Here is a 27,132-nt window from a genome sequence, read left to right as displayed (position 1 = left end):
TTGTATTTACAAATGAAATCTTTATTTTTTCCCCCTCAAAAGAAACGAAGCCCATCCATCTATATCAAATTGAATTTTGCTGCCCATCCGCCCTGTATCAACACAAGGCAACAGGCTGCTTGCTACAGGTCTCCTCTGCACAATTACAGTAAACAAGCCTCCAGGAAACATGCTTGATTTTTCCAGATTTGCATTCAGACATTTTATTTTGGTAAAATCATACAATTTGCACAGCTGAGTATTTCCCTTGCAGTGCGGTAGCCTATAAGCTAATACAGAAAGCAAAGTCTACATCTAAAGAGCTCAAGGGTTCTCTTGAGAATGTGGAACAAGTCTCAGGTTCTGCCAGCAACTCTGATAGAACCTTCTGTTCATCATACAATTCTAACAGCTGCCTTGGAAATCCACGCTGCAGACCTGCACCACATTCAAGGAGAACTCAAGGAGTTGTCATATGCAAATACAACAATGAGAATAAACCACATGTTTGTTTCTTTAAGGATTGCCATGTGCCAGACATTCACTGGAGTAAAAAGAATCATCAGGTCAAATTAGAGTAAAGAATCAATAATGCACACAATTGGAGAATCTGAACACTTCTGCACTGATATGCTTCGGAAATGTATTTGCTCTTTTGACAGCTATATTCCAAACCTTGGCATGTTTGTTCAATTCCATTTAAAATTTTGTTGACCAATTAGTATATTACAATCTAGAGATGACTGGCCCTGAGGAGGCCCTGAAACAGCTGTGGATATTATTTACTGAGTCCAATGTATCTTAAACATTAAAAAGCTCACACTACCCCGAAATATATAAATTTCACGCATACAGGTGACATTCAACATTCAAGTGCCAGTGTTTTTGTACTGTCTTTTGGTCAAGTTTCTGAAACTTTCAAAGAATCACTTTGAGGCTTACAAAAATAAATATTTGTCAAAAATGCTTAATAAATTACACAAAACTAGCAGCAAAAGTAGAATCTAGAAATCTGTGCAAATGGCTAAATTCCCGACTGCTAAATCCCCTGGTCCCAAATAAATCCTGGTTTAAACATTGAGAACCCTTCCCCTTTGTAAACAAGCTGCGTTTTTCCACTATCTCCTCACACACAATATTTGGAAGCTTAAGGACACATATCCAAGACATCTATATAAAACTCTAGATGTGCAATAAAAGAACTTTTGTAAAACTTGATGGGCACGACGTACAAGGGCCTACACACCTAAATCAAGTAGCACCATTCAATCTCAAGTTCTCAACACTGTCAGTGCATCCGCTTTTAGTTCAATTTCTTAAAAAAAAAAAAAAAGAAAAAAAAAAGTTCAAGGCACAACACACCCGATGAGAAAATTGGGAGGTGAAACACCCCATCTCTCCTCCTCTTGATGGCTGCTCCTCTTTGAGAGGAAAAGCCTGCTCTGGCTTCATGAAGTCACAGATTTTTATACATGTCTGAGCAGATAAACTCCCAGAGGACCTGACAGTACTTTAAATGTTCCAGAAGGAAGTGGACACTCCCCCGTTTTTGGCCACCTCCAGTTACACTACGCAGCAATGGAAACCAAAGCCACTGACAACAGCGGTGCACTGAAAACTGTGCCCCACGCCTACCCCAGTTTACCTAATCCCAGTGGTCGGAGTGCTGCTCTACCCCGCTCCGCACCTTGCTGTTTAATTGATAAACCTCAGTGATCACTCAAATGCCTGTCTCTTAAAGATGAACCATGCCTCCAACGCAGCTTGAAAAGAGAAAACGTTTGTAATTAAGTTAAGCCTGCGACTCAGTTCACATGTCCTTTCTCCTTGACCAAAAAACAAAACACTTGCAAGCGTAGAATACCATCTGGGCTTCTTGTTTGACGGTTGATTCGGTAAACACGAACACCACGCTATGCCCTCCCGATGCTGTGGTCCTTAATTCAGCCATTTTGAACTTCACTTTCAAGATGGCAGGCATTTTTTGTTTTGATACACATTTGTAGAGAAACAATTCATAAATCAAAAAACTTGCTCAGTTTTTCAATTTTGCACAGACCTGCACCAAAAATGTCTCAAGTAAAAAGAAACAAAAAACACCGCCCAAATCATCCTCAGGTAGCTAGCACTCAGTAACATACTAGCTGCCGTAACACTGTCAAGTCAATTGAAAAATGTGGAGTAACAAGTTCCAGCAGTGATTATTATTGTTTAAATCTCAGCAATTATTGGCACTGAGCTTAATGACTTCTGTGTTTCTTAAGTTTACAATAGGAATGGCTATTTCAAAGACTATCATATCCATAAAAAGGAGCCTGTCCAGGATAGAGTGAGCAAAAAAAAGAAAGAAAAACAAATGTAACTTTGTCCCTAAGGATTAAAATACAGTTGCTTCACAGAGTGGCCCAGTTTGTGTTCGACATAATGGCTCCATTAGCTGTTTGACTATAGAAAAGGCTACATGATGTTCCTGCAATAAATTTGAAGTTCAAATGGAATCATGACTCAGAGCCACAATACCCCAGTGTTTGCCAAGGTTTGATTAAGTCCAAGCTTAGTTTACCTTTCTAATATTTTTCACCAAACAAAAATAATAGTAAAATCAAATTTTAGAGCTCTTGGCCATGTTCATGAAATGACAACATAGATTTCCTGTTTAAATTCCAAAAAGGCACAGTACATTAACATACAAATGATCCTCAGGCTATTCAATTGGGTTTTTCCACAAAAAAGAACAAAAATACTTTTAACAATGAAAGTCCGAAGTTGCTATTGGACAATGCATGTCAGCATCCATGCTCACTGAGGTGTGCGTATCTCTGCGGTCTCCGGTGCATTGCACGTGCTGGTGACTTTCCTTTGCGTTGTGCTGCACTTCCTTTTTGAGAGAAGCGAATGGCAGAGAACCAGGGTTGGTAATGTACTGTGTGTCAGTGAAGCTACACAGGGAGGGTTGTTATGGTCTGGCTTAAGTTAACATGTGGTTTCCATTGGGGTTGGTTGGCGTGGCAACCTATTCCTATGGTGACTAGTTGCCCCACCAATCCACACTACCAGAGTGACTGTAATTTCCTCCATAGCCATCATTGCCGTAGAAGTTGCCACCAAAGCCACCTGTAAAGGACATGGTCAGATGAGTCAGCTAAACGACAAAATAGATTTGAAACCAAAGTGACACAAACCACCTGTTTTCTGATCGAGTGCTGAGCTTCATGGGACAGCTCACAAATTGTAAGCTAATCCTCGTTTTTTTTGTTCTGTTTAAAATAATGCAGCAAGGTTCTATAGAAGTGACAATGCTCTTAAGTTAGTGATAAGGTGAAGCACAGGATAACAGGCTGAAGAAATATCATGTCCTTACCACCAAAGCCACGGTTCCCTCCATGGCCTCCAGTGTTACGGCCTCCACGGTTGCTACTGAAGCTTCCAGAGCCACCAGACGTCTGACGGTAGTCTCTAGCTCCGAAACCGCCAGAGAACCTAGACAAGAATGTTTGCTTATTATTAAAAGATTAGTAGCCGTTGAAAAATGGAGGGCACATTTCACAGATATGCATACACACACAGGGTTGCACATCTGTGATAAACGATTTGATACGCATCTAGATACAGATTATGATACAATTCAAAAACTATATACTTTTATTTACAGAACGATACGAACAAAATCACATCAATGTATTTATTTTTAGACATGACCAAAAAAAAAGGTCTTGCTGAATTAACATTTGTTGGAGAATCCAGTGGATTTTCAAAATAAAATACCCAGTGCAAACTGCCAGACGTAAAAACAGACAAAAGCGAAACTAATTAACTACGTAGCATATTTACAGATGTAGAAGCATGTTTAGAAGAACATACACTGGGAAAATTGCCAAATCTGAGCAAGTAAACAAAGTCTGGTAGGCTAAATGCTCACTTCTGAAACGTTCCTGGTGGGGTTTGAAGTCGCGTGCAGGACGGACCAAATATGCCACACTCACGGAACGCGCTGCAAACGGGCCCGGGATATTTTCCCAAAAGTGTGTGAAGCCGCCAACTGATTCAAAGTCTTGCGATACCCGATCTATGACTCTACAACCAATTCATCTAGGAACTCATAGCTAATCGTATCGATTGAGAAGTCTGCTACCGACACAGCCGTATCTCTCACTTGGTTAACCGAATATCCGGTCCGGTTTATCATTCACAACCCTACACACGCATACCTCTTAGAGCGTCCACGGTTGCTGCTCTTGTGCTGGTGCTCATAGGCAAGGCTCTCAAGCCAGGAGGGAACCTCCTGCTTGGCCTCCACCAAAATGTCCAGCAAATCTTTGGTTATGTTGCTGTTTTTGTCGTTAAAGAACGACGTGGCCAGACCTGCACAAAACACAACATAATACAGAAAGTCAATGTAATGTAGATAGTGTAGGCATATAGAAAGTGCTAATAATTCTAGAAATTAAATCAAATTAACCATACCAAGGTTGCCCACACGTCCCGTACGGCCAATACGGTGAACGTATTCCTCAATGTCACTGGGCAAATCAAAGTTAATAACGTGCTTCACATTGCTGATGTCCAGACCTCGAGCAGCCACCTGCAAAGATACCAAGGTTTGGGGGAAAAAAAAAGTCAATTAGAAACACTCTAGAGAAGAAAGCTAAGAAAGCTGGTGAAACAGAGAAAGTTATTTTCTTATTGTCTCACAGCAGTTCCACATTGTTTCCACAGCCCTGCGGTTAATGTCCTGGCAGTACAGTAGTAGCAACTCAAAAGTTCCCGTTCAAGCTGAAAGCCAGCTGAATGGCAGCCATCTTCCAGCCAACTGCCTGCCAAGTTCCGTGGCCGGAGTGACCCCCTCCTTCTCCTGGGCGTGTCTATTTTTTTACTGTAACTCCACCCATTTATGTAATTACAGGGTATGACCAGGAGATGGCGCTTCTCACAGAACTTTTTTACAGTTGTTCTACCTGGAGATGACACGGTTAATCTATTCTTAAAACTGTTCCAGCCTCTCAGGTCGCTTTTTTACTTTTGACTTTTTTTCTCTTGTTCGTTTTTCGAGAGTTTTGTGATTTTGTCGTGGTTTTTCGTGGTGTTTTTTAAATGCCGCTTCCACCTGGACAGCTGCCTTTGTTTACTCCGGGGAACACCTGATCGCGCTAATGCCGGCCGGCATTGGCGCAATCAGCGATTAATCCATAGATTAAACCCAGCGATTAATCTATGGCCACCACTAGTCTTTGCATAATTACAGGAGCGTCTCTTCTCTTGTCACGCACTCTCGTTTATCTGCACGTAAACAACAAACTAGCACTTAAAAAAAGTTACAAAAAACGGTTCAGACGTCACAGAGCTGCCAGACCTGCGTGTCAGACCTGCCGATACAAGCAAGAGTTTATTTTTTTAAATTAAGTTTATTTGGAGGGGAGGGCTCGTTATTGTGCGCGACATAGAGCTGCAGAGACTAGCGTTTTGGAAGCCCTTTGTTATGCAGGTATTTACTGTAGTGCTCGCTTTAGACCAGGTAAACTATACAAACAGCTCATTAGCATTCTCATTGTTTGCACTTGATTGGCCTTTTCGTCTCCCAGTGTCACAAAGAGCGGAAAATGCAGCTGGTTTGAGTACTGTGTACTATACAGTAGCATTGTGATTTGAGTGTGCTCATGAACATGAATGACTCCTTTTCATTTTCGTCCATCTCATAGGCTAAATGGCGTAAATGGAAAGATATGTATGAAATAAGTCAAGTATGTTTGGTTTTAATAAAGTTTGGAGTATATATATGTTATGTTTTTATTCTACCTGGACAGCACTGTTTATTTTCCACTATGCCCCCCTCCATTATAATAATACACTGCACAACTTCTGAAAGTCCAGAGATAAGTCTGTTGCAATAGTCCACGGTGACTCTGGTTTGCCAAAACGTCTGTATGTCCTCGACGAGCTCCTGTTTTGTGCCTGGCTTAGCCTCCTTGCGAATAAAGTCTTTCATGGAATGCCTAAAAATGTGTTTGATGGTTTCGTAAGCTTATACTGCAAACTTTATTAAAACCAAACATACTTTATTCACTCGTAATTCTTTCCATTTACGCTTTACGCCATTTAGCCTATGGTCACTGTTTACCAAATCACCAACATCTCTCTCTCTCTCCCTCTCCCTCCCTCCATGTAGTGAAAGCCACAGCTGGACATCAGTATCCATCATACTGTACAGTATACTGTACTATCAATATGGCCACTATGGCATTCAGAGGAATACTCAGAAATCGAATGCGTTTCATACTGCAGGCTTCAGAAAGCATCAAACATATAACTCTTAAAAAACAGTTACGGGGTGGTCGGTAGTGTGGTGGGTTGTGCAGGTGCCGTGTGTAGAGGCTACAGTCCTCGCTGCAGCCAGCCCCGGTTCGAATCCCGCATCGGACGGCCCTTTACTGCGTGTCATTTCCCGTCTCTCTGCCCCCTCCTTCCTGTCTATCTTCAACTGTCATATCCATAAAAGGGCCCAAAAAAAATATACTTAAAAACGGACGTTACGAGCGGAGTTTTCTTTACTAACAAGTTTATGTTGGCATGTTGTTGTTGTGCGTGACAGAGTTGCAAATACGAGCGGCTGCAGCGCTGCCTCAGTGTTATCTTATCGCAACTTTTTTTTTTTTTCCCCCCCAATCAACTGATCGGCTCACCCCAGTGTAACTGTTCAGATGTCTTAATTTAGACAGTCTACGGTGAGAGCGGAACATCACTGCTCCTCCCCGTGGACAAATGAGGCATTGCAGCTGGTTTTCACACAGACTGCTTAGGGGCGTTTCCAGTCAGGGCCTCACTGACTCGTCATCGCGGGGGATTACATTACCGTCACGGACCTGCGAAGGACCGGTCAACGACCAGTCAAGGACCAGTCAAGGAAACACGGGAACTTTTGAGTTGCTACATCTGTAAAGATAACTTACAGCTGTAGCCACCAAGATGGGGCAGCGTCCAGACCGAAACTGATGCAGAGCTTCTTCTCTGTCTCTCTGGGATCTGTCCCCGTGAATGCTGGTGCAGGCATAACCCTCATGGTAAAGGAAGTCTTCCAAAGCGTCTGCTCCTTTCTTGGTTTCGACGAACACCAGAGTCAGCGAGTCTTTGCCTGTGCAACCAGAAATAAGAGAGGATGGGACAAATGGAGGAGAGCAGGATAAAGAGCGATAAAAGAAAAAAGGAGAACAAATCATCTTTAACTGGGAACATGGCAATGGGTGGATTTTTCAAACTAAAAGATGGGATCAGGAAGAGAAACTGTCATACTAACAGTGTCAGCAGCTGCAAGTTCATGGAGAAAAAAATTTAAATGACAACTTAGAAATGGACAGGGGTGCATAAAAAGCTTTACATTTACTGACAACCATTAATTGACAACCACAGCTTCAGTTTTTCTGCAATGAAGAGAACAAACAGGTTTTAGCTAGGGATGTCCCAATCAACTTTGTTAGTCTCCTATCATGTTCAGATTCAGATCAACAGTTCAACTGTTGATCAAATATGGTTTAGACATATTGAATAACTGTTTTAGTATTTGGTCCACTTACTGAAGCTTCTAGTATAAAACTAAAGTGTTTCAAAGTATTGAATTATTATTAAGTTATTGAAGCTTGGGAATGTGGCTCACAGAGCGATGCTCAGGAATTCACGAACAGTCTTTAGCTGCAGAGAGGATCAAGTGGAAAATTTGGATTTTTAAGTTTTTACATTTTGAGTCAGCATGGGCTAAAGGTGGATAAAGCTGCCACCTGAATGTTTTACACACTGATCTTTACTAATAAGGAGATGACAGATTAGTCATTGTTAGAGCTCGGCCAGCTTGTGTATTTTTGCCAACCCAAGTATTACAACAGTAAGTCAACCACCAGTGCAAATGACTTTTCAATCTCACTGATTCACTCACATATGGAATTAAGCAGCCAATGGACTTTGATTGGCCTGATTTAAGTAACATTAAAATGTGCCTGTACGGCCCTAAATCTTCTTGAGACCATTATGGAATTGTCAAATATTAAAAAAAAAAAACAATTCAGATATCTGGCATTAATGGCTACCAGAATAAAAGCTTGAGATAATAACAATGGTTGAGGGGTAATGAGGTGGGACAAGACCATTCCAAGTTTGCAGCTAACCCTGCAACTGTTCTGCTAATGCACTCTGGCACAAGTCAGGAGAAAAAAAAAAAAAAACAAGATATACATCCAATGCTCAATCCTCTCCAAATTAAGTTTGGAAAATGACTAATAAAGCCTAGATCAGCCCAGTCAAACTAGCTACATTATCAAGGTGGTAACTGGACATGTGGCTTGCCATTTGGCTCCTGGAAACTGCTCTATGACAACCAGCCAACATCATGTTGAGACAGCCAACCTTGCTGCTGGTGTTAAGACTATGCTAAAAAAGCTACTCCAATTCTGAAATTTCTCAGTCTACACAGTGCAAGCCAAAGATTACTGTAGGTCCTACAAGCTCTTATTGGAAATGAAAGACAAAAACAAAACTGAGGCAGCATGTCAGCCGGGGAGCGGAGGGATAGGATGAGCTGTGGGATGTGATGTTTCTGGCTTGTGGGTCAGAGTGAAGTTATGGTATGTTCATACTTACCCGGTTTCTCTGGGGCCTCTGTCACATTTTCCTGAACCTCACTGGGAATAACTAAGATAAAACCAAACCAGCCAATAAATGTAAGGCTGCTCAGTACACAAAAATAACAGCTTCAGATATTCATAAGAACCCCCCTCCCCAAACACAGCAAGTGATTTCAGTGACTGCTCACCACCGCATGAGATTTTGTTTGGATGTTTTATCTTTCACTGTAGGGCCTTGCCATAATGAACATTTGTTAGCAGAGATGTAGCAAAGTCAATATTAGCTTGATATGGGGCAGACTGACAAACACAGGATGATGGGTTAGAGCCTAATGGGACCGTCATGGGAGGGGGAAAATAAAAACCTCAGATATTTTCCTCAGTGTATGTGCTTCTCACCAGTGGCATTGAGGAGGTCAAGAAGGAAGGATCTCTTGTCAGTCTCCTCTACCCAGACCACCTTCTGTGTGATGTTCTCTGAAGTGGAACCAACACGCCCCACTGCCAAGAAAATGTAGTCCTCCAGAAAGTCACGAGCCAGGATCTATGCACAAGAAAATCAAAAATAAGTATGCGGACATTCATCACTGCAAGCAAGCTTGTGTGTACTAGACTGTCAAGTGGACCTGGATCTCCTTAGGGAACGTGGCACTGAACATCATGGTCTGGCGAATGCCTTTAGGTGGCATTGTATCTTGCTCGACAATGCGTCTGATCTGTGGCTCAAAACCCATGTCCAACATCCGGTCAGCCTCATCCAGGACCAAGTAGCTGTAAAGAAACATTTCAGATTTAATTACAAAATCAAATCTGTATTTTTGGGGTCCATGCAGCAAAGCTGCGGGAACCCATTGTGTTTCTACCTTTTTTTGTTGGGGTCCATGCAGCAAAGCTGCGGGAAACCCATTGTGTTTCTACCTTTTCTTATTGGGGTCCATGCAGCGAAGCTGGGGGAACCCATTGTTTTTCTACCTTTTCTTGTTGGGGTCCATGCAGCAAAGCTGCGGGAAACCCATTGTGTTTCTACCTTTTCTTATTGGGGTCCATGCAGCGAAGCTGCGGGAACCCATTGTAATATGGCCACTATGGCATTCAGAGGAATACTCAGAAATCGAATGCGTTTCATACTGCAGGCTTCAGAAAGCATCAAACATATAACTCTTAAAAAACAGTTACGGGTGGTCGGTAGTGTGGTGGGTTGTGCAGGTGCCGTGTGTAGAGGCTACAGTCCTCGCTGCAGCCAGCCCCGGTTCGAATCCCGCATCGGACGGCCCTTTACTGGGGTCATTTCCCGTCTCTCTGCCCCCTCCTCTGTCTATCTTCAACTGTCAATCCATAAAAGGGCCCAAAAAAAATATACTTAAAAACGGACGTTACGAGCGGAGTTTTCTTTACTAACAAGTTTATGTTGGCATGTTGTTGTTGTGCGTGACAGAGTTGCAAATACGAGCGGCTGCAGCGCTGCCTCAGTGTTATCTTATCGCAACTTTTTTTTTTTTCCCCCCCAATCAACTGATCGGCTCACCCCAGTGTAACTGTTCAGATGTCTTAATTTAGACAGTCTACGGTGAGAGCGGAACATCACTGCTCCTCCCCGTGGACAAATGAGGCATGCAGCTGGTTTCACACAGACTGCTTAGGGGCGTTTCCAGTCAGGGCCTCACTGACTCGTCATCGCGGGGGATTACATTACCGTCACGGACCTGCGAAGGACCGGTCAACGACCAGTCAAGGACCAGTCAAGGAAACACGGGAACTTTTGAGTTGCTACATCTGTAAAGATACTTACAGCTGTAGCCACCAAGATGGGGCAGCGTCCAGACCGAAACTGATGCAGAGCTTCTTCTCTGTCCTCTGGGATCTGTCCCCGTGAATGCTGGTGCAGGCATAACCCTATGGTAAAGGAAGTCTTCCAAGCGTCTGCTCCTTTCTTGGTTTCGACGAACACCAGAGTCGCGAGTCTTTGCCTGTGCAACCAGAAATAAGAGAGGATGGGAACAATGGAGGAGAGCAGGATAAAGAGCGATAAAAGAAAAAAGGAGAACAAATCATCTTAACTGGGAACATGGCAATGGGTGGATTTTTTCAAACTAAAAGATGGGATCAGGAAGAGAAACTGTCATACTAACAGTGTCAGCAGCTGCAAGTTCATGGAGAAAAAAATTTAAATGACAACTTAGAAATGGACAGGGGTGCATAAAAAGTTTACATTTACGACAACATAATTGACAACCACAGCTTCAGTTTTTCTGCAATGAAGAGAACAAACAGGTTTTAGCTAGGATGTCCAATCAACTTTGTTAGTCTCTACAGTTTCAGATTCAGATCAACAGTTCAACTGTTGATCAAATATGGTTTAGACATATTGAATAACTGTTTTAGTATTTGGTCCACTTACTGAAGCTTCTAGTATAAAACTAAAGTGTTTCAAAGTATTGAATTATTATTAAGTTATTGAAGCTTGGGAATGTGGCTCACAGAGCGATGCTCAGGAATTCACGAACAGTCTTTAGCTGCAGAGAGGACAAGTGGAAAATTTGGATTTTTTAAGTTTTTACATTTTGAGTCAGCATGGCGCTAAAGGTGGATAAACTGCCACCTGAATGTTTTACACACGACTTTACTAATAAGGAGATGGACAGATTAGTCATTGTTAGAGCTCGGCCAGCTGTGTATTTTTGCCAACCCAAGTATTACAACAGTAAGTCAACCACCAGTGCAAATGACTTTTCAATCTCACTGATTCACTCACATATGGAATTAAGCAGCCATGGATTTTATTGGCCTGATTTAAGTAACATAAAATGTGCCTGTACGGCCCTAAATCTTCTTGAGACCATTATGGAATTGTCAAATATAAAAAAAAAAACAATTCAGATATCTGGCATAAGGGCTACCAGAATAAAAGCTTGAGATAATAACAATGGTTGAGGGGTAATGAGGTGGGACAAACCATTCCAAGTTTGCAGCTAACCCTGCAACTGTTCTGCTAATGCACTCTGGCACAAGTCAGGAGAAAAAAAAAAAAAACAAGATATACATCCAATGCTCAATCCTTCCAAATTAATTTGGAAAATGACTAATAAAGCCTAGATCAGCCCAGTCAAACTAGCTACATTATCAAGGTGGTAACTGGACATGTGGCTTGCCATTTGGCCTCTGGAAACTGCTCTATGACAACCAGCCAACATCATGTTGAGACAGCCAACCTTGCTGCTGGTGTTAAGACATGCTAAAAAAGCACTCCAATTCTGAAATTTCTCAGTCTACACAGTGCAAGCCAAAGATTACTGTAGGTCCACAAGCTCTTATTGGAAATGAAAGACAAAAACAAAACTGAGGCAGCATGTCAGCCGGGGAGCGGAGGGATAGGATGAGCTGTGGGATGTGATGTTTCTGGCTTGTGGGTCAGAGTGAAGTTATGGTATGTTCATACTTACCCGGTTTCTCTGGGGCCTCTGTCACATTTTCCTGAACCTCACTGGGAATAACTAAGATAAAACCAAACCAGCCAATAAGGTAAGGCTGCTCAGTACACAAAATAACAGCTTCAGATATTCATAAGAACCCCCCTCCCCAAACACAGCAAGTGATTTCAGTGACTGCTCACACCGCATGAGATTTTGTTTGGATGTTTTATCTTTCACTGTAGGGCCTTGCCATAATGAACATTTGTTAGCAGAGATGTAGCAAAGTCAATATTAGCTTGATATGGGGCAGACTGAACAAACACAGGATGATGGGTTAGAGCCTAATGGGACCGTCATGGAGGGGGAAAATAAAAACCTAGATATTTTCTCATGTATGTGCTTCTCACCAGTGGCATTGAGGAGGTCAAGAAGGAAGGATCTCTTGTCAGTCTCCCTACCCAGACCACCTTCTGTGTGATGTTCTCTGAAGTGGAACCAACACGCCCCACTGCCAAGAAAATGTAGTCCTCCAGAAAGTCACGAGCCAGGATCTATGCAAAAGAAATCAAAAATAAGTATGCGGACATTCATCACTGCAAGCAAGCTTGTGTGTACTAGACTGTCAAGTGGACCTGGATCTCCTTAGGGAACGTGGCATGAACATCATGGTCTGGCGAATGCCTTTAGGTGGCATTGTATCTTGCCGACAATGCGTCTGATCTGTGGCTCAAAACCCATGTCCAACATCCGGTCAGCCTCATCCAGGACAAGTAGCTGTAAAGAAACATTCAGATTTAATTACAAAACAAATCTGTATTTTTTGGGGTCCATGCAGCAAAGCTGCGGGAACCCATTGTGTTTCTACCTTTTTTTTTTTTTTTTATTTATTATTATTATTATTATTATTATATTATTATTATTATTAATAATAATAATAATAATAATAATAATAAGGCTCACAGGCAGAGCGGGTCGTCCACTAATCAGATGATCGGCCGTTCGATCCCCGGCTCCTCCGGTCTTGCCGAAGTGTCCTTGGGCAAGATACTGAACCCCAAGTTGCTCCCGAAGGCTGTGCCATCGGTGTATGAATGTGTATGAATGCTTAGATCCTTAAAGTGATGAGCAGTTGGCACCTTGCATGGTAGCCAATGCCATCAGAGTATGAATGTGTGTGAATGGGGTGAATAAGATATGTAGTGTAGAGCGCTTTGAGTGGTTGGAAGACTAGAAAGGCGCTATATAAGTACAGTCCATTTACCATTATTATTTTAATTATTATTTTTTTATTATTTTTTTATTTTTATTATTATTAATTATCATCATCATCATCATCATCATCATCATCATCATCATCATCTCTTCTGCCATGGGAGTCTATGGCAGCCCATAGAACCGTATGTTAAAAAGTTGTCAAATTTGGCACATTGATTAAGGTATGTGTAATGTCACCAAGTCACATGTTGGCAGTAAACACAGTATAGCGCCACCAACGGGTCAAAGTTTTAGGTACATTTGTGCGTGTAAGTTTTGAACCGTTAGCCCAATATTCAAAAACAAGGTATCCTCGGATTCCTTGGATCATAGCGAGTTCAATGCACCCTATGACGTCATAATGGGCCATGACAGATTTTGCGGCATCTTGGGTTTTGTGCCATCTTGGATTTTGTTGAAAGTGAAACTAAATTTTCAGCGGTCGCAAATTTTGACGGATTCTCACGAAAATCGGCACAGAGTATATTCAGACCAACGTCTCTAGGAGGCGCTATAATTAGGAAAACTTTTTTTGCCCATATCTCCTGGTGTTTGTATTTGAAATGAAATTGTGATATCCACAGATACTGTGGGTTACCCAATTGATAGCCGATGCCAACTTTTCATGTTAGCCAATCGCTGTTGGCGGCAACGCCGCCAAACAGGACGTTTGCTCATATCTCGGCAGCGCTTTGACTTCCGAAGGCCAAATTTGGTCACCGAGACCCACCCCAAAGTGTGCCAATAAAATTTGGTGTCATTTGTCCACTAGGAGGCGCTGTAATTAACAAAATTGCATTTTTGCTTTTTTGTCTTGACACGTTTGGATTTGACGTTAAATTTTCATGTCATACTTCAGAAGGTCACAATTCAGGCCCTGTCAAAATCTTTCATGTCTGCGTAAGATTGTGGCTGCCATTTTGCATTTTGGCGAAAGTGGATCTAAAGATTCAGCTGTTTCAAATTTTGGCCAATTCTCACAAAGATCGGCAGACACAATCTTCAGACCAAGCCGCACAAAACTTAGGAGATGGATTTCTCAATTTCCACTTTGTCTGCTCACTACAGCCAATCGAAATCTGCGGCAAAGGTCGTGATTTTGATGTGAGCTTATATCCCGGGAACGCTTTGGCGTAACAAAATCAAATTTGATGCCATGCTTTCAGGTGTTATCCCAAGTGCAGGAAAGAAATCTTGTGTCATTCAGTCACTAGGGGGCGCTGTAATCAGCAAAAATGCGTTTTTGCTTTTTTCTCTTGACGTGTTTGGATGAGAAACTAAATTTTCATGTATGCTAATACTTACTATTATTACATTACATGATCGCCTGATCTGCATGGGCCCCTCATTGCTGCTTGCAGCTATATTTGAGCTAGTCATTTCTCAGTGTGCTATACTGACTTGCAATAGTCCAGACCGATCTTTCCCCTCTCCATCATATCAACCAGACGTCCAGGTGTGGCTACCAGCAGGTGACAGCCTCTCTCCAATTCCCTGATCTGCTGGCCAATATCAGCACCACCATATACCACGCAAGGACGCACACGTGATCGATAGGCAAACTTGAATGTAGACAGAAGGGTAAACAATTAAGCTTCAAATTGCAGATTCAATGTCCAGGAAAACAATGTTATGTACCATGTGTCAGATAGTCCACTGTCTCCTTGAAACTCACCTTTCTCGCCTCATCATAGATCTGCAAAGCCAGTTCTCTGGTGGGAGCCAGGACGAGAGAGATCGGGTATTGCTTACGACGGCCATACCTTCCATTCTCCTGAGGATCAGGGAAAAAATTATCAGAACAGGTGCGATGATAATGCATATGATGATGTACCTATGTTCAATTTATTTTCTTTCCCTAGTACCTGTCCACTGTTCTTGGCAGCCTGCAGAGCATCTCCTGGCCCATCAGTGTAGATCTGACTCAACACTGGCAGCAAGAAAGCAGCAGTCTTACCGGAGCCTAAGATATAGCAGGGAATATGATTAAATTGTTTAGACAAGTTCAAAATTAATATAAAACCATGGTGTATGTCATTGCATATAGGCTGAAAAAGATTTGCCCAACTCGACCTTTATGCCATTGACTGCAAGGATTGCATTCCATTCATCCCAACTTTTAGGGCTGAGAGAATAGAATAGACACTCACCAGTCTGGGCGCAGGCCATCAGGTCTCTCTTCGACTTGATGATGGGGATAGCGTGCTTCTGGACTGGGGTGGGACGAGTGTAACGACTCAAGTTGATGTTCCCCATGACAATCTCCCCCATGTCAACATCATGGAACTAAACAATCAGACATACCAAAGGCATGAGATGAACCCTATTCTACTGAAACCTTTCAAATAAATGGAGAATGGCCATTTCAGTTACACCATTAAGAATATGAAGCACTGCTCAGTATTAACTTACACTTTCAATGTGTGGCGGGCAGTTGCTTCCAGTGGCCTCCACAGGAATATCATCATACTTCTCAAAGTTTATGCCAGTGTTGCTTCCTGAGAAAAGCTCACTAAAAAAAAAAAAAAAAACCCTCGAGGTCAAATGCATACACAAAATGATGTTTGGCTTGTGTGCAGAATTTGTCTTACTGTTCCAGGCGCTCGTTGGGAGCTGTAGGCTTGGACCAGTCATCATCTCTGGAGTCCTCCGCCCAGCGGGTGTTTCCACCAGAAAAGCCCCCACGCTCATATCTGTACACATGCATGTGGAGGGTTAGTGTGTTTGAAGCTAAAACAAACTCATTTCATGCCCAACTTAATACAAGTGTATTGCACACTGGTCTCAGAAAATGAAACTAAACACAAGGCACTTTTGTTCCCAACTTGTGTATAATTCAACGTAGGGGTGGGCGATATCGAATATACTTACTATATCGCGGCTTGTTCTCCGTGAGATGTATAAAATGACTATATCGCGACCATTGAGTACTTGTCACGTAAATGTTTTAAGCCGTCGGCATTTAATTCTCCGGAGTTTTTGCCTTCGTCACTCACTCCTGGTGCCCCTTAACAGCACGCAGCACACTTCCCTGCCCACCCAGAAAAATCCTCTGCACGCATGCATACTTTCTGTATCAAGTGAGGAGAGACAGGCCCACTCACATCGGAGGCGTACGCACAGCGTAACGGCTGTGCCGCGGTCACCGGAGCAGATAGCTGCCAGTCTAGTCAATTAGAGCACTCACACAGGGCGCACCGCGGAGCGTCCCAGAAGCGTCTCTACAGAGCATTCCGTAGCATTTCTATTTTTGACGCGAGCCGCTGCTAAACCTCGTAAATTTCAACAGAGCAGATCGCACCAGACAGGAAATCCGACACAGAATCAACATAATTAACTTCCGCCTCCTTTCAAAATAACACAATACACAGTTCATGTAGTTTATCACAACTTCACATCGTTACAACGTTACATCATGACCAGTGGCACCAGGTGAGCAGTCAATCAAAAATCCCCCCCTACTGCTCACTGGGCGCTTCTCACGGGGGCTGCCCATCACTCCACTATCTCTCTCCAAAAATTGCATGTCTATGCCTTGTACTGCATGTGTGTGTATCTGGGTTAAAATGCATGTAAAATAAAAAAAAAAGTGTAAAAAGAATTTCCCCGTTTGTGGGATTAATAAAGTAGAAAAAAAGAAAAAAAAAACAAACACATTTATGACACAGATGCTTTTTATAATCTCTTCCATGTCGGAGAAGCAAAGTCAGCTGTTCGTTGTTGTTTTCTTTATACACAGTTTATCGCGGGTCTCGCGTACTTAATTAATTTGATTGCGATTTTCCACTTTTTGCATGCAAATTAACAAAAACTCTAATAGAAGGGTCTACTTGAATCATCATACTGATGTTATTTTTTGCACCAAAGGGTTGAATTTAACATTCATTGTGATTTACAGGAGAAATAAAAATGGATATACATCGTGTATCGCGATATAGCTTAAAAATATCGAGATATTGGTTATAGGCCATACCGTGCAGCCCTAATTCAACATGCCATCACAGAATACATTTAATAAAGACAAACATGCTCAGTCTGCTCTAAATGATATTGAATGCTTCTTTAAACATTCTAAAAAATTAAGTCATCCCAAGACAAACTTTTACAGGCTCACAAAATTCAATGTACAGTATATTAATAAATGTAACAATTTTACACACCTTCCTCTTGAGCCTGCCCCACGGTCGTTGAAGAAGGTACCCTTGGATCGATCAGATTGCCCCCCAAAGCTGTTGTAGGCAGCATCCCTTGGAGGTCCTCCCCAGCTGCCATCTTTGTTGTCGTAACTGCGGAACCCTGTAATAAACAGGAGTTGTCGATGTTAGATTTTTGTAGTAGTCAGACAATAACTGACATACGTTTCTTACCAAAGGGGAAGCTAAGTCTTCACCCTAGAGCAAAATGCCACTACTAGAGTACACTAATATTATGTATGATTTAGAGCAAATCCATGATGAATAAGCAGAATAACAGCATTCAGATAGATAGATAGAAAAAATAAACTGCATAACAAGGGTGGGGGGAGGGCAAGTCTACCTCTAAAAACTACACTGTCACCATGCTACACCTAGAGCTATAGTTAGACATTAAGGCACGACAGGATTTCCCCACCTGCATTTTGCAATGGTTGATTAAACGAGCCTCCACCCCTGTTACCACGGTAGGCGCCGCGCCCACCTCTATCATTGCGAGGGGGTCCTCGCCCTCCAAAGCCCCCATTTGTGCGGTTGTCGTGGTAACCATTCACAAATCCATTGCTGCGCCCACCGTCCCATCCGGGTGAATCTTCATTGGAGGACAAAACAGAATAAGAAGCTCATGAGGAAGCATATGTAACTTATTCGGGTCAGTAAGCAAGGATACATTTAGCTGTACTCTTACTAGCCACGAGTCTCTCATCAAGTGTTGACCTATTTTAGACTACTGACAGGTGGGATGCAAGCAGTCCATAGTAGATTGGAACCTGGACAATTTGCATAATTGTTTAACAGCAACATTTGTGTCACGGTAAATTAATGTCCAGTATAAAAAACAGACAAAATGCAAAGCAGAGTTCTTTAAAGTTCTAAACCAGTACGGGAGAATAATGTGGAGAGAAATTGATAGTTGTAGGAGGGGGGAGAAAAAGAAAAAAAAACACTGACTTTTAAATATAAGCACCCAGACATGGGCTTTGTCATTTAGGTAGGATGACTTGTACTTGTATGTAGAGACCTAATGACCGCAGTCTGTCTCGATATGGGACATTTACCACAACGTTCTGCCCAGCTTTGGACACTGGCTGTGTCATCACTCCCATTAGTGGCCACACTGTTATCAGTGCAGGCTGAGGATGAGGCTGGTTGGGGGGGGTGGATATGTACAGTTAGCACTGCCATGCTCAGTAGCTGAGGCTCTGCCACAACGGCAATAAGGGGCAGACCACCCTGACAGATCTAGTCTCAGTTTGGTCTCACTTTGAATAAGCCAAAGGGGTCGATACTAGATCTGTGGTGAGGATCTTAAACTTATACCCGTGGGCCAACAAGTAAAGGCTTCAATCACAGTGCACACTTAAAGTAGTCACCAGGGAAAACCCTTGCAAGGCTTCACACAGACACACTGATCCATGTTTTGTAGACCAGTCAGGTTTTTTGTCTTTGAGAGCAACGCTGAGTCATGAAATTGAGACATGAGTATCAGGCAATACAACCACAGACTAGACAGACAGTCTAGTACTTTATAAACAAGCCCAAAGATATGGGTTTTTGGTCAGCACTTGGGACCTCTGCAATTCAAAAAAGGGATTGAAAGGAAATACTTTAACACCATGCACCAATGTTTGAGAAAGATTTTTTACTAGTGCAGTGTGGGATTTTTTTTATTACTTAGAAAAATACTGCACCAGGATTTGTGGTAGAATTTAGCCACTCAGACAAAATGATGCATGTGCACTTTGCAAGACATGTCACATCAAACCAAGCCACCAAAAAAAAAAAAAACAGAAGACCAATTCTAGAAGTACTAAAGCAATCTAGTTACACCTCGATCACAAAGCTCACTCTTAAAATAACGATGCATCATAGTTAACAAACACATGAAAACTGTAGTAGACTAATGTCCTTGTCCAAGCAACATTGGACTGACATCACTGGTTGTTTTTGTGTAAAAGGCTTAAATAGGTAATAGTATTGTCCAGGTTTTTTAAAAATTTTTATTTATTCATTCATTCATTTTACACACACGAATTTGGAAAGACGACATGGATAAGTGTCTTAATTTTGATAAAGCAAAGAAAAACTAGATACGTAAAGGATTTCTAAAGGCAATCAAACATTCTGCTAAGCTGGGACTTCCAAGCTTTGAGCTACAAGTAGTTCAATAAATACAACATTGACTGGAAAAAGAACATGTCTACTAGCACAGTCTCACATTTCAGGCATGTCTTGATGCACCGTTTCCTTTTTTGATCATGCCAGCATGTGAGCCACATTCAGACAGCAAGTGTAGAGCATATACTCAAGATGCTTGTGCAGCAACCAAAGCCTGGTCAACTGGAACGTGTTGCAGGACTCTTGACTTTTTACACCCAAGAGCAAACAAAACTTGGTCAGCTAAGGAAAGGGAAAACTATTGTGACACTGTCATAGGGATGGGAATCGAGAACTGGTTCTTGTTGAGAACCGGTTCCGTGTGTTTCAATTCCATGAAATCGTTTGGCAGTTTATCTAACGATTCTCTTATCAATTCCAGAAAGCACGAATTACATTGTGTAACTTCCGCAAGAAGTTACGCACGCTCAATTCCAGCAAGCACGACAAATTACGGCACGTAACTTATGCAAGTTTCTCACATGCAGTGCTATCGGGTTCAAACGCTCCAAAGTTTGGCTGCGCACTGTCTACCATGTTAGCGCGATGTGCTTCTTTGTAAAACATGCTATAACAGTTAACATTAAACAAATGCCTTCTGCACTACATTTAGAAGATGACCATGACAAGAGAGAGTCTGGCTGGCTCAGAGGCTGGCAGCTGTACTAGTACTTGTTCCAGTTTACTACCTCCTCTAGATGATGCTGATCAAACAGTTTGTTCTCCTTTTTTCCTCAAATGAGAATCGTTAAGTAGAATCGATAATGGAATCAATATCGTAAAAATCTTATCTAATCTAATCCCTGCACTGTCATCCAGGCACGTTAAATGTAGAGAGCGCTAAGATGGCTAAAAATCTGTTCCATCACAAATGTCAAAAAACAACCAAAAAGAACCAACTACTACTTTGAGCCTTACAGAAGCATTCCTTTCAGGCAGACACTACATGTCAAGCACATTCAACCATGTGCCAGAGAGCGGTGTAGAGGTGTTCTTCGGCTTTGAAAAAAATAATTATCACGATTATTTTGGTCAATATTGAAATCACGATTATTCAAACGATTAATTTTGAGTTTCACAATGCATTTATTCAGCATTTCTCTCAAAAAACACTTGTTATTGATTCTTTATGCAAAATATTTAAATTAAAAATACATTTTGGCTACAAATATGTACTTTACAACTGTTTTGCAATGTATAAAGCATTAAATCAATAAAAATACACTTTATGGAACATTAAATAGGGCAAAGAAAAACAAAAGTGTATCCAAAATAAACTATGGATCCAGCTGCTCTGCAAATTCTCTATTTATAGAACAAAATAAATATAATAAGCATAAGCATCAATAAGCATCTTCTTGAAACCCTAACCCTCGACTGTATTAATGGGTTGCATATCTTTAGCTAAGAAATATCCAATGGCAGCTGTTGGACCCCGTTTACACGTACATGGGTATTTTAAAAAACGGAGACATTTCCCTTCGTTTGTACCGATCTTTTACACTCAAACGGTGAATTCGCCTCTGAAAACGAATCGGTTTTAGGCAGCTCGTGTGCAAAAACTACGACCAATGTCTACCTTTCGCTATGATGATCATGGAAGCAGCCGCCCATAGGCTTGGCGTAGTTATGATGGCGCTCAATGGCATATTTATGCGGGTTGATGTAAACAAAAACGTTTTTGAAAACGATGTTATGTGCACAATGTTATTTTGGAAAACGAAGGGAGGGAAATATTTGTTTCTCATCATACCCGGCTATGTGTAAACGTAGCCTAATGTCTTGTGCTTCTCCGAACTTCTTGGATAAGGAGTCGAGTCGCATTAAACAATGTGTCTGTGATCGATGACTGAGTTTGCGTTGATGTCTTGCTGGTTGTGGCACTGGCTTTGTCTTTTTGTTTCTTTATTAATTCATCGTGAGTGACTTTGTGCTTTTGTTTGAGATGGTTGAATAAATTTGTAGTGTTACCAAGAGGAGCAGCTATTACGTTGTAGAAAATCTTGCACATTATGTGCTGCTGCTTCTCGTCGGATTCTTCTCATTCGCTTTCAATCTCACTCACTGTTTTTGAACACCTCCTCACTCTTCAGCTGCGTGAGGGAGTATGGGCTATCCTGTTAGTCAATGGGGCCGCGTGAAATGGAATGTATTGCGCATGCCCGTCTTTCAGAAATTGTGTAATGAAAAGTGGAAAATAAATCGTTTAAAACTCGATTCTGATTCCTGAGATCGTTTAACAAAATCGAAATCGTGATCAAAATGCGATTAATTGCACAGCCCTAAATCAGTGTATGAATGGGTGAATGAGATACGTACTGTAAAGTGCTTTGAGTGGTCAGAACACTAGAAAGACACTATATAAGTACAGTCCATTTAACCCCAAGTGCACCGGTAGATTTCAATGGTTATTCTAACTTAATTAGTAATCAATGAAATCACCTGGAGCAGTCACTTGTTGCCTGGATGCACTCTCCTTCAAGGTGTCCAAAAAATCTTTTGAAAAAGAAACCCATAATTTGATTTCATGACTGACTAAGTGGTTAGAAGGTATGAACATTTGAACAAACAAAAATCTAAGTATTTCCTAATGGTTATGTGTAAGACGGTCACACTAGTGATGCAGTGAAGAGTCTTTAAAGCACCATCACCATGCATCATATGCAACATCATTTGCAGGCTTTGGCAAATACTGTGTTAGGCCCAGATTTCTGCTACTTTTTAAAGTGACAAAGCAAGGGGATGATGAGTATGCCCCAGTGTTCAGCTATATACACCATAAACTCTGCCAACCAGTAGATGGCATGACATGCAGGTAGAGGTCAAGGTATACCACATCTGTTTCTCCAACCCCCACTGTGGGCATGGTAAAAGGCAAGCTCTTGCGAGGCCAGTCTTGGGTAACCTGAGCAAAGGTAGGGAAGCAGGCTATAAATAGACTCACTCATAATTACTGGCTCATGCTGTATGAGTGCTGGGCTTGACTTTGCTCTAGTAGTTACCAATCTTAGAGTCATCCCATCCTGAAGTATAGTTATTTCTGTGTCTTTGAGGACACTCCGCCTCCCATGGTTGTGGGCACTGTTTAGAAGAAACTTGGGGGACATTGCAGATGAAATATGGGCTTGAATATACATGGGGGGGGGGGGGGGGGGGCCAATGGTCTATCATACATATCAGTAGAAAATCAATTAGATTCACTGTAGTCAACAAAAAAAGTCATTAACCCCATTAAATTACCCTTTACCTGTAAGATTTCTAAACTGACTTCTAGCACCCAAGCAGAGAGAAAACTCATTCGTCAGCCCATCATTAACTTCTACTGTGACATATATAGTTCTAACTTAACTTCCCCCCCCCCGCACTTGTTTTGCTGGTGTGTAAATGGCTATTTCATGCATCTGAAAATGCAGGTTGCCCTCAGCAAAAGCAGACATAAGGACTTACAGAGATTTATTGGTGCCACTGAATAACCGCACTGTCTACCAATGGAATAAGCATTTCCTGCTGTGGAATAAGAAAACAGCAAAACGAGAAAACCGTCAAGTGTGCAATCACACAGTACCAGGATTACAAGATTTTTTTTTTTTTTTATCTTTCTGTTTGCCAGGCATGTGTGTCTTGATTTAAAGCCTTTAAGAGGCTACACAAGCACAAAATAAAAAAAAAAAAAATCTTATCTGGACTACAAAAACATAGGTAAAATTCTAAATGTTGAAACAACCACCCTCCATAGTCCCCTAACCAGAGCAGCCAACACCTAGCACTCCTTGTTCACATAAGACAAGATTGAACTTGAGAAAGGATCACACAAGTTCTACCGATGTCCACATCATGTATGTAGTTACCAACAAGTTACTAAAAATTTAAGTTTTTAGATTCTTACTAACATCCAAGTTATAGCCATTTTACGGTACCACTTGTTAATTCATCCATCATGCACAGACACAGAAAGCCTACTTGACACAGCTTTCTCTCCTTATACTGTGTACTAGTTAAAATGAGACTAATCTCAATGTTCTGATGGCCTGCAGCAGCAAAAACGCTGCACACCCACCAGATTTGTCTTGACCAGGGTTTCCATTAGCCGGCAACTACGCCTTCACTGGGAAATCTGTTCATGTCCAACATATTTAAATCCCTTCCGTTATAATGTCCGGGGGCATGATTTCTCAGTGGCCCATTAAGTCCGCATCAGGGATTTTCAGGCCTGGGTGGGCCAACTAGTCAAAACGCTTGACAGCACCATGTCACACACCACTAACTATTTGACTAATTTTGGTGAAACTGGATATTTTATGGAGAAAACATTTTCCCTCTGATGTCCTATGGCTGCTCTGCCCTCGTAGATAGATTGCTGTATTTGTCGATAAAATAAGTTAACCACAGGCTGCTGCTAACTGTTGTCGGCTAGTTAGAAGAGTAATGAGAGAGTGAGCGAGCAAGAAGCTTTTAGTCGTTGACAAAAGTTTGGTGAAATAAAAGGCTGAAAGACAGACATCTAACTGTTGTTGACCTTGTTGATGTTTGGATCTTAGCAAAGTTGTTGATCCGCCAGTTTTTGGAACATAAAATCAAATACATGTATACGGCTGTCTATATTCATGACAGCACTGTATATGTCATGTCCCAGTTTCAGAGATATGTGAATTAGAGTTGCACGGTACCCTGTGGTGCCAAATGGTAACGGTTCCTACTATACTAGAAATTTTACACGACGGTACATAGCGACCGCCTGTGCTCTCCTCCCAGCCTCTCACTGCATGCTACTCCTTTGTAAACAAACCAACATGGAACCGCAACCGAACTACACAGCTGCTGAATGATTGGCTGTTTTCCTGTTACTGGTGACATCTGGGGATATGATAGGCTGTTTCCGCACGCTGGGTCCGCCCGTCTGTTAAGTAAGTTCAATAAACAGATAATATTTGACCAGAAATTCTCATATTTGTCAGAGACACGGAAACCTTCCAGGACCGGCATCAAACAGAAACCCTGGTCTTAAGAGGTAAAGAAACAAATATTGACTCATCATTTTCTCAGTTGTGCTTGCTTTTACCATGCTCTGATGGGCCTGACACTGACAATACAGTTCAAACCTGTGTTCATGGTCTGACCCTGACTGACTGAGTGGATGTTCAAATGAATAAACTCACCATTTTTAGAGGCATCTTTGTTTCTCAAGTGAGGTGGAATGTAACGCCCTGGGTGGAAAAAAAATGTGTTAAATCCTGTAGACTGGGATTATGCACAAACAAAACTAAGCATACAAGAACCTTTAGTCCAAGAAAATGACACGTGTCCAGTTTAAACCACCACTACCCTCAAAGACAAACAGAAAAGAAAATGCTCTTTTTAACAGGGTAACAAACTGTATACAAACTATTACATGAGGCTCAAAATAACGCTAATTTAAAATCAATTACAATGGCATATTTAAGTACAATCTGCTTCACTACTTACTGCCTGTTCCTCCGCCTTGTCCGTCAGCAGAGTTCAAGTCTAGGGCAGCAAGCTGCAAAAAAAATAAATAAAAATGAAACATTTAGTTTAAAAATCAGGTGAGCAATCATTAGACTGAATCCAGCAGATAAGAGTTTTAACAGCACAATGACCAGAATTTAAATAATAAAAGGATATAATTAAAGATCTTTCAGCACATCTCCAGTTTGATTTTATAAACTAGTCCCTGGCGGGTTTGGACTCGAGTCTAAACAAATCATTTTAAAACACTACAAAGTCATTCCGTGTTCGGCTCGTTAAAATGGCCCGGTTTATGAACCAACATGGCACGGCACGGGCATCTAATCTGGTCGTTTTAAATGGCAAACGCTGGCAAATTAAACAAGACGAGACTAAAATGATATAATAAACATTCATTGTTGCAGTGGAATATTCTATCCAAGTGTTCATTAGCAGAAGGGTTTATGAAACGAGTGTCCAACGTTTGAGAAACATTCATGGACGCTAAAAGCCGCTGCCAACATTTTTTCCTGCGCCACGTTTCAGGTTGAGAAGGCCCGACATTAGCCGGCTAACTTCCCAGGATACCGGTCGGCCTTAAGTGTTAGCAACCCGCGGAAATGTCCGCTAAATGACATCAAATTATACGTGAGGCCATGTATATGTTCGATTCGTTGAGTTTAAGACTGCACTGAGCCACCTTTACAGAGAAACTGAGCTGCCGGGCTCTGAAGCTGAGCTCGTCGGCACGGCGCAGTGACGCTCCGCCATCACACCGTCACCTCCATTTTAGCAGCCGCAGTTTTAGCTTAGCTAGCGGCTTAGCTCACGAAGCTCCCTCTTTCTCCGTCGAAACTACATGTGCGTAATGGAAAAAACAACACATTTCTATGACAAAAACACTAATCAAGAGCAAATTTAAAGTACTCACCTGCTGATCTAGACCGTGTGGATTATCAACGACCACATGACTCATAACTAAAGAGAGTAGTGGGGATTATTTCTGAGGAGAAAGGATTTTCTTTGTTAGCACGGCCGGCTACGCTGGAACTTCTTGTTAACTTAGCTTTCCTTTAGTACAAATGACGACGTTGAGCCGGCGGTTACCTACAGGTTAGATAGACGACAACGTTTACTTTAAATAAATAAAACGACGATGATTGTTATAAATATAGATTCGTGTTAAGTTTCAAAATTAAATGATGGCTATGTAGCTGTTGAACAGAAACCCCCTCCCGGCAGGCTTGATCGTGGTGGAATGAGAGATGGGGTGCTCAGGTAGCGCGAGATATCGCCTCTGTAACCCCAGGCATAGCGGGCTGTCGGTAAAATATCGCGATGTTTCATTTCCTATCGGCTTGGTCTTGCAAAAGCAGGTATTCGAACATGAAACCAATAATTAACGTTGGTGTTCTTCGGTTATGCAACACAGTAAAAAATGCGTCAGTAGCATAGGGCTTGACAAGGTCTCTTTAAAAACACAGAACCGAAACCTAAATAATAGTATATTAATGTATCTAAATGAGTTTACTCATCAAGGTAATCCAGATATTTGAAATTCTGGCGGAGTACTCATCTTCCTGGACAGATAGACATGTAATAGGTGTCATATGCACAGAGTAAAACAACAATTGTTAGAGTACATAATTGACAAACAGAATGATCATAAAAAGCAATTAAATAAAGAACATGGACCAGACACACACACACATACATGAAACTCAATACTGTAAACACAAAGAGAGATGATAGAGGTGCTGCTGAGTATCCTGAAGTACAGAGATGCAGATCAGAGTAGACTACATACTGTCATTTTCATAAATGTTTCCCCGTGTAGTTCAAATCAGGACATGTGACATCCGGGATGGCTGACTGTCCTCTAATCATATGGTTTCAAATGTCCTTTGTAAGGTCAGGAGGATCAAGCATAAGCTCAACCAAAGCCTTGCCCTGTCTTTTGCACTCACAACCCCCTCTCTTTCTTTTCTTGCAGTGCCTTCTGCTGTGCATACAGGGCAGGCTGTGGGGCCTGTGTGGGTCATTCACCCCCCTTCTTTATGCTGTGCCATT

General features: G+C 41.7%; 1 protein-coding gene across 7 annotated transcripts; it reads right to left on the bottom strand.

The window, feature by feature from the left end:
* On the bottom strand, positions 1-26,337 carry LOC104933609 (ATP-dependent RNA helicase DDX3X). 7 transcript variants are annotated; one of them, XM_019278435.2, is made up of 20 exons: positions 25,994-26,337; positions 25,063-25,114; positions 24,756-24,803; positions 23,047-23,106; positions 17,861-18,034; positions 17,410-17,545; positions 15,841-15,942; positions 15,662-15,761; positions 15,400-15,535; positions 15,115-15,212; positions 14,925-15,023; positions 14,651-14,811; positions 9,212-9,356; positions 8,985-9,129; positions 8,602-8,652; positions 6,924-7,105; positions 4,444-4,561; positions 4,188-4,341; positions 3,341-3,459; positions 1-3,093 (listed from the first exon to the last, which is right to left on the bottom strand). In XM_019278435.2, the coding sequence occupies exons 1-20, from the start codon at positions 26,036-26,038 to the stop codon at positions 3,008-3,010; spliced, it is 2,211 nt and encodes a 736-aa protein (XP_019133980.1). In that variant the 5' UTR covers positions 26,039-26,337; the 3' UTR covers positions 1-3,007. The 7 variants fall into 7 exon arrangements, with proteins under 7 accessions (XP_019133980.1, XP_027138046.1, XP_019133984.1 ...); XM_027282245.1 differs by having other exon boundaries at positions 17,927-18,034; positions 25,994-26,336; XM_019278439.2 differs by lacking the exon at positions 8,602-8,652.
* Between the last annotated feature and the right edge of the window lie 795 nt (positions 26,338-27,132).

This window comes from Larimichthys crocea, chromosome IX, assembly GCF_000972845.2.
Source record: "Larimichthys crocea isolate SSNF chromosome IX, L_crocea_2.0, whole genome shotgun sequence".
In the NCBI taxonomy this organism is placed as follows: domain Eukaryota; kingdom Metazoa; phylum Chordata; class Actinopteri; family Sciaenidae; genus Larimichthys; species Larimichthys crocea.
The sequence above is the reverse complement of the archived record's forward strand: the minus strand, read 5'-3'. Positions and strand labels throughout refer to the sequence as shown.

Coding starts and splice junctions, on each gene's coding strand:
- LOC104933609 (XM_019278435.2), bottom strand. CDS start 26,038: ATGAGTCATGTGGTCGTTGATAATCCACACGGTCTAGATCAGCAG. Junction 25,115..25,993: donor CACACGGTCTAGATCAGCAG/GTGAGTACTTTA, acceptor TTTTTTTTGCAG/CTTGCTGCCCTAGACTTGAA. Junction 4,342..4,443: donor GGGACGTGTGGGCAACCTTG/GTATGGTTAATT, acceptor TGTTTTGTGCAG/GTCTGGCCACGTCGTTCTTT.